Below are 7,500 nucleotides of genomic sequence, written 5' to 3'. Positions count from 1 at the left end.
GTGCATGACGCCCTTCCTCAGGTCGCTCAGGTAGATCTTGGCGGGCTCGTCCAAGAACACCTGAAGGTAGAAGTAATCGTTTGTGTGTTTTCGCTTAGAACGGACAGTTTTATAGTTATATCAGTGACTTAATGGCTTAGTTACTTAGAGATAAATTCGATCATTCTTGATGCAATGTTCCTGCAAGAGATATAAGGAAACTCTCTCTCTCTCTCTCTCTCTCTCTCTCTCTCTCTCTCTCTCTGTATTAAGTACAACATATTCAGTTAAAGCATAAGATAGTAAGAAATAATGAAGCCTCTCTGATATATATTTGTGAATATAAACATATATATATATATATATATATATATATATATTATACATATACATGCATACATTCATATAAAAGCATGCAATTCCACATCTCATCCTGAGCTCGAAAGATAAACAAATACGAACCTCTAATTTTGATTCATTCTCTCTCTCTCTCTCTCTCTCTCTCTCTCTCTCTCCCCCACACACACACCATTGCATGTCAATTTTAGCACACGCAGTACACCCTATAGGAAAAATCAATCATCGATGTTACCTTGCGTGCTCCAGAGTACATGGTGGCTCTCAGCATCCACGGCTTGATGAGCGAGAGAATGGCCACGCCAACATCATGCAGGTATTTCTGGGACCACTTGTTCATGAAGAGCTCGTCCCACACCCACAGTCCCGCTGGGATGCTCACTACCCCTGCATATCCCTGAAGGAGCATGATAAAGAGAGTGACAGATAGTACGCGGATTGAACTTTAGTTACTCTCTTGTTCATTATTTGTGAGTCGTTAGGTCTCTCTCTCTCTCTCTCTCTCTCTCTCTCTCTCTTTTGTTGGAGTCGACCAATGAGAAATTCATACTGTTATGTGAAGATGAACACTGTTCGTATGGAACAAGCCCACAGGGGCCATTGACTTAAAATTCAGGCTTCCTAAGGGGTGCCTGTCTCGTTCTAGCAACAGAAATATGTTAGTAAACAGCGCAGTATATACCTGTTGCCATCATAGGAAGGTCTGAAGCCCAGCTAATCCTCTTTTCAATTAACCTTCCAATACTGGCTTTCTCTTTTAAAAGCGCCGAGCACTGAAAGTAGTTTTCTGAGAAACCCAAGTGATTCCAGGCCACTTGATCTCTGTACATGTGCTCGGGGGAAACTTTTTTTCCTATTTTCAGCAAAGCTGTTTTTCATAAGAGGATTTGCTGGTATATTCCTCATCAAACTTCCAAATGAGGAATGTGTATATGTATATATATATATATATATATATATATGTATATAATATGTATATTATAGATATATATATATATATATATATATATATATATATATATAATGTATATGTATATGTATTAAACTGGACCCACCTGGATAATCCACATCCGGACGAAAATACTTGGATCCGTGAAGATCTCCATATCATCCGGATTAATCTTGCCATTGCCCTTCTTGGACGAAAGGTCTTTGTACAACGCGGCCGAAGCCTTCTGGTCCTCCAAAAGCACTTCGGCTGGAAAATCCTGGAAATAAGAAAATATAGAATAAAAGCCTAATGTACTTTTGGTTACGTTTGGAAGTTAAATCTAATAATATGGGGGACTCTTGTGAAATCCGAGTTTCAATAATACCCACATTTATAAGACCTGATAAGTTTTTAAGATGAGCAGCAAAGAATATTTTATCACTTTTTAAGAACTACAATGATGATAAATTATGGTACTTTATGGAAAGCATTCGTCAATAACCAGCTAACCAGGGGGTCTTTGACGACCACCACTGGGTGCCAGAGACTAATTCAAAAGGATTAAAATTTGGGATAACAAGCTACCCAGGGGGTCTTTGACGACCACCACTGGGCCCTAACGACTCCCGAAAGCCACCAGGAAGTGAGTGGGAGAGGGGCAGTAAGTATTAGCCGGGGAGGAGGATTGGGGGAGGGGGTTGCGGGGGTTTGGTTTATGTGAAACACTTTTTCATTCACTAATTAAAAAAAAAATTGAAGCATGAAAAGTGCCGTTTGGTTGGAGTGGATAGGACAAAGAGAATATATCTTATATGATCGATTTATCTCCTTATTTATGAATAATTCCTTTGCTTTTATTTTTTGTAGTTTAAGACTAACTACTCATTCCATCTGTGAAAAGCTAATCCCACATCGAAATGTCTCTCTAAAGGTTATTCAACATCAATGTATAAAGTAAACAGAATTTCAAGACTGGATAATAGTTTCCCGGAAGTCCAGCAGGATCGAATGCCGCAATTGAGAAGAAAAATAGAGAAATATTTTCTGTGAATGTCACAAAGCCTTCATCGAGCTTAAAGGTTTTGTAGTATGACGAAGTTAGAGATGAATGGGAGAATTTTCTTTTCTTTTATTTTTTTTATCAATTTACAACTTGTATGTCGCATAACTTGCGTCTCCCGTCACGGGAAAGTGTTCGTACAATGGCCCCAAAACTTTCTGTGTAATCAGTTTTCAAAGACAATTCAGTTTGCTGGCAGAAATCTGTCCTTGGTCTAATTCCAGTTACAGGAATTGGGTATATAGGTTTCTCTCTCTCTCTCTCTCTCTCTCTCTCTCTCTCTTTCACGCTACGTGAGATGCATGACTAAGCCATAATGACAGAAGTTTGTCTCAGATACAATAAAGATTTATTGTTATTAGTTCTCGTGACACGTCATTGCAAGATAATGTAAAATATTTGACTTACCAACTTCACTGGTTTTTTCAGGCCTCAACGTGACTCCTGCCGTTTGCGCCAGATTCCTAAGGTATGTTGCAAGTTTCTAAAAGGTCTTTAATATTTTTTATTACAATGTATGGGCGTTGAACTAACATTTAACCCCCCTTTCTTTTATCTAATCTTGGGGCTTACATGAGTGGGAATTCTCATTTTTGCTTCGACTGGGAAAAGCGGTAGTGAACTGTCTTGCACCGACAGGAGTCTCTCTCTCTCTCTCTCTCTCTCTCTCTCTCTCTCTGAAAAGCAATTGTAAACTTTCTAGCACTGACAGGAGTTTCTCTCTCTCTCTCTCTCTCTCCCTCCTCCTCCTGCCGGGAAAATTCGGGAAAATGATCTCTCGGAAGAAAAGTTACGATTGTGCAGTATCGTTCTGAAGGTGATTTCACGTTATGCGATGTTTGTCCTTTAGAAGTTTTTCTCGTGTATATCCTATATGTCCTTGATTACTGGTATATTAGAGGAAGGCTTTATATCTAGAATTAATATTGTGCCTACTGGAAGGTCATCTCCTCTAACAAAAGAAATAAATAAGTAAAAATAGCTATTGGGAGTAGTAATATGTCTGAAGATCTCGTATGTGATGAAGCAATATTAGTCACAAATAACTTTCTAGGTTTACTGATGGTCGAGAGTCCTTTGTTTCATTAGGTTTCGGGGTTATCATTCTTAAAGTTGCTTCAAGTCCAAATAATAATAATAATAATAGTAATAATAATAATAATAATATCCTGTATTTCACGTCAGGGTCATATATACATGGAATATACAAATACAATACACACAATCAACATACATAAGATAACAAGATAAAAATAATAATAGGCAGTATCCACACAGTTGCTGAAGTAGAAAAAATAGAATTCATAATAATGGCAATGACAGTAATTATATGGAGAATAATAGCAAAAAAAAATATATATATTAAAAATGATAACAATTAAACATACAGATTTGGCAACTGTTCTATATTGTGCAGTGAATATGGAGCGCAAAATAAAGAAAAAATCGAAATTTACCGATATCTTGAAAGATTCATATAGCGCTTAGCTTTTTAAGGGGTAGGCTTATACGTATTCCATAAAGTAATGATGAAATCACTAGAGAGCCAGTGTTCGCAAACTTGCTTTGTATCGTAGGTACACGTTTTTATGCAGTCACCCTTCTCTTAATCTTTTTTATTTTGCCTGCATCCGACTGAAAAGCGTTTGTCATTTCTTTTGAAAATGTACATCATAGCTCTACACTGGCTCTTTTCCGAAGTCGGGTTTTGATTTCTTTAAGCATCATGGAAAAATGATCTCTGTTTCTCTTCGGTTTCCGTTGACCCGTTTCATTATTCATCCAAAGTACCAGATGAACATTTTTGATATAAAGGTTCCTAACCGGGTGAGAGCTAATTGTTACGAGAGATATGAAAGACCTACCGAGAGTCCTTAGGCGTCTAGGAAAATCGCGCAGTGAATGTTGTTGAAATTTTAAAAGGACTGACAATTTCTCTATCTACTACTTTTAGTTCTCTGTAAAAGAAAACTATTGTGCCAGCTTTGTCTGTCCGTCCGCACTTTTTCTGCCCGCACTTTTTCTGTCCGCCCTCAAATCGTAAAAGCTACTAAGTCTAGAGGGCTGCAAATTGGGATTTTGATCATCCACCCTCCAATCATCAAACATACCAAATTGCAGCCCTCTAGCATCAGTAGTTTTTATTTTATTGAAGGTTAAAGTTAGCCATCATCGTGCGTCTGGCAACGATATAGGACAGACCACCACCGGTGCGTGGTTAAAGTTTCATGGGCCGCTGCTCATACAGCATTGTAGCGAGACCACCGAAAGATAGATCTATTTTCGGCGGCCTTGATTATACGCTGCACAGAAAACTCGATTGCGCCGAAGAAACTTGGGCGCATTTTTTACTTGCTTACTGACCTTTCGAAAATCAAGTTATCGCTGTCAGCAGCACTCGAAAGAAATCACCGTTATTTTGAAAGGTCATGCTTTCAGCTTCGTGTAGAATATAAAAAAATAAAAAGCGATGATACCTGATAATACCTGTTGTAACTAAAAACGCCACATACTCTGAATTATCATTACATTCCATCTGCCGTTGTCATCACTTACCATGACATTAATACGGTTGACTTGCGTGCCCAGACAGCGAACGATGTGATTGTAATATTCCTCGTCATTTTCCTTAACTGTTTTCACGACATCGTCTGCCATGTCATAAACTTTGGGGATGGGAGGTTGACAGTAGCGAATGGCGAGGTCCAGGTAAATGGCCAGTTTCATGACGTGGGCATCTGGAACGGAGAGATTCGGGTGAGACCGTGATTTGCATTACTTAGCTGCATGTAATGGGTGTCTGGAACATTTTAGTCATAATTATTATTATTATTATTATTATTATTATTATTATTATTATTATTGTAATGGATGTCTGGTACATTACATTCATTATTATTATTATTATTATTATTATTATTATTATTATTATTATTATTATTATTATTATTGTTGTTGTTGTTGTTGATGTTGTTGTAATGGATGTCTGGAACACTACATTTATAATAATAATAATCATAATAATAATAATAATTATTATTATTATTATTATTACTGTAATGGATGTCTAGTACATTACGTTCATTATTATTATTATTATTATTATTATTATTATTATGTTATTATTATTATTATTATTATTATTATTATTCAAAGATGAACCCTATCCATAAGGAATAAGCGCACAGGGGCCATTGACTTGAAATTCAAGCTACCAAATAATATGCTGCTCATTAGGAAGAGAAAGTAGAGGGAAATACAGAAAGATGAGATCTCACTAATTAAAAAGAAAAAAATAAAGCAATAAATTAATAAATAGATAAGAATGTATTAAAATGCAAGGAGAATAGCATCAGGGTAGTAATGCATTGCATCTTCGCTTGAACTTTTGAAGTACCAATTGCACGACGTCCTCAGGGAGACTGTTCTACAGTCCAGAGGTGTGAGACATAAGACTCCAGTGCTGTTGACCAGGAGCTTCAAAAATATTTCCAGCTTCATGCATGGGTCTCTGGAAAGATGAATTTATTGACGCTTCAAGACTCTCTTGATATCTCTAGTTCCTCGTTGGGAGAGTCGGTGGAGCTGTCGGCTAGCACTCGCTAGGCCCGAGTTCGAGTCTCCGGCCATTTAATGAAGAATTATAGAGGAATTTATTTCTGGTGATAGAAATTCATTTCTCACTATAATGTGGTTCGGATTCCACAATAAGCTGTAGGTCCCGTTGCTAGGTAACCAGTTGGTTCTTAGCCACGTAAAAATAAGTCTAATCCTTCGGGCCAGCCCTAGGAGAGCTGTTAATCAGCTCAGTGGTCTGGTAAAACTAAGGTATACGTAACTTACTTTCCTCATGATATCTAGGAACGAATCTAACTTTGAGGCATGGGTTTTTGAAACATGGATTTTATGAGACTCCTTACGACTGGTTAACAGGAGCTTCATGAATATGGTTAGCTTTATGACTGGCTGACAGGAGCTCCAAGAACATGCTAGCATCATAGCATCGTTAGATTCCTCCCCCCGCCTCCCCCCCTCTGGTTAACAAGTTCCTAGGGCAGCTTCTTGGAATGAGTTTTGGAAACAAAAAATAAAATTGAGTCTATGATTGGCTGACAGACCGTGGCCATCTTGAGACAAAGGTCACTTGACCAAAGGCAGTTAACCAGCTCCAACAACAGCTATCTTTATGCCACATGTCTGCAAAAGGTCAAATTCACCAAATCCTCTGCGATGATTGACAAGAGCTCTGAGAGTATGCCCAGTTTCATGATATGGGTTTCTGGTACAGATGAAATCGATGAGACTATGATGTCTCAATAACATCGGCTTGTAGAGAGAATAAGGCAATGAAGATTCAGTTAGATCGCCAATGGACAGTTAGGCCAAGAATGAAACAGAAAGAAATTTAATGATTTCTTTACTGTTGCACAGTGGGAGCAAAGCACTGGATAAGACAACATAGACCTACCTTCCCCGCCTTCTCCTTTATAGGGATAGGCCACTTGCAACGGCATCAGCCAATTAACGTAAGAATCTGCGAACTTGTCCTTGGCGTAAACCGTATGGATGTTCAGAGCCCTCACTGTCTCGATGAGGTGCTCATCGTTGTCCAGAATTCGAAGACTGCATGTGTTGTCATATGCCTGAAAAAAATATAAATTGAAGTTGTCATGTGCCTGAGAAAATATAAATTGAAGTTGTCATATGAATGAAAAAATATAAATTGAAGTTGTCATATGAATGAAAAAAATATAAATTGAGATTGTCATATGCCTGAAAAAAATATAAATTGAAGCTGTCATATGCCTGAAAAAATATAAATTGAAGTTGCCATATGCTCGAAAAAAATATAAATTGAAGTTGTCACATGCGGGAAAAAATATAAATTGAAGTTGTCATATGCTTGAAAAAAATATAAATTGAAGTTGTCATATGCCGGAAGAAATATAAATTGAAGCTGTCATATGCCTGAAAAAATATAAATTGAAGTTGTCATATGCCTGAAAAAATATAAATTAAAGTTGTCATATGCCTGAAAAAATATAAATTGAAGTTGTCATATGCCGGGAAAAATATAAATTAAAGTTGTCATATCCCTGAAAAAATATAAATTGAAGTTGTCATATGCCGGGAAAAATATAAATTAAAGTTGTCATATCCCTGAAAAAATATA

The 7,500-nt window shown here is 37.2% G+C and overlaps 1 protein-coding gene across 1 annotated transcript in view; it reads right to left on the bottom strand.

Moving 5' to 3' along the window:
* The window catches only part of LOC136843139 (uncharacterized), a 93,570-nt gene that overhangs the window by 42,304 nt on the left and 43,766 nt on the right, over nucleotides 1–7,500 (bottom strand). Inside the window, exons 7-11 of the mRNA XM_067111186.1 lie at nucleotides 6,703–6,970; nucleotides 4,884–5,065; nucleotides 1,392–1,544; nucleotides 572–733; nucleotides 1–60 (exon numbers count right to left, since the gene is read on the bottom strand). The exon at nucleotides 1–60 is cut by the window's left edge and continues 72 nt beyond it. Coding sequence (XP_066967287.1) covers nucleotides 1–60; nucleotides 572–733; nucleotides 1,392–1,544; nucleotides 4,884–5,065; nucleotides 6,703–6,970 — 825 coding nt within the window. The remainder of the gene's footprint in view (nucleotides 61–571; nucleotides 734–1,391; nucleotides 1,545–4,883; nucleotides 5,066–6,702; nucleotides 6,971–7,500) is intronic.

The sequence above is a fragment of the Macrobrachium rosenbergii genome, chromosome 2, assembly GCF_040412425.1.
Source record: "Macrobrachium rosenbergii isolate ZJJX-2024 chromosome 2, ASM4041242v1, whole genome shotgun sequence".
Taxonomy (NCBI): domain Eukaryota; kingdom Metazoa; phylum Arthropoda; class Malacostraca; order Decapoda; family Palaemonidae; genus Macrobrachium; species Macrobrachium rosenbergii.
The sequence above is the reverse complement of the archived record's forward strand: the minus strand, read 5'-3'. Positions and strand labels throughout refer to the sequence as shown.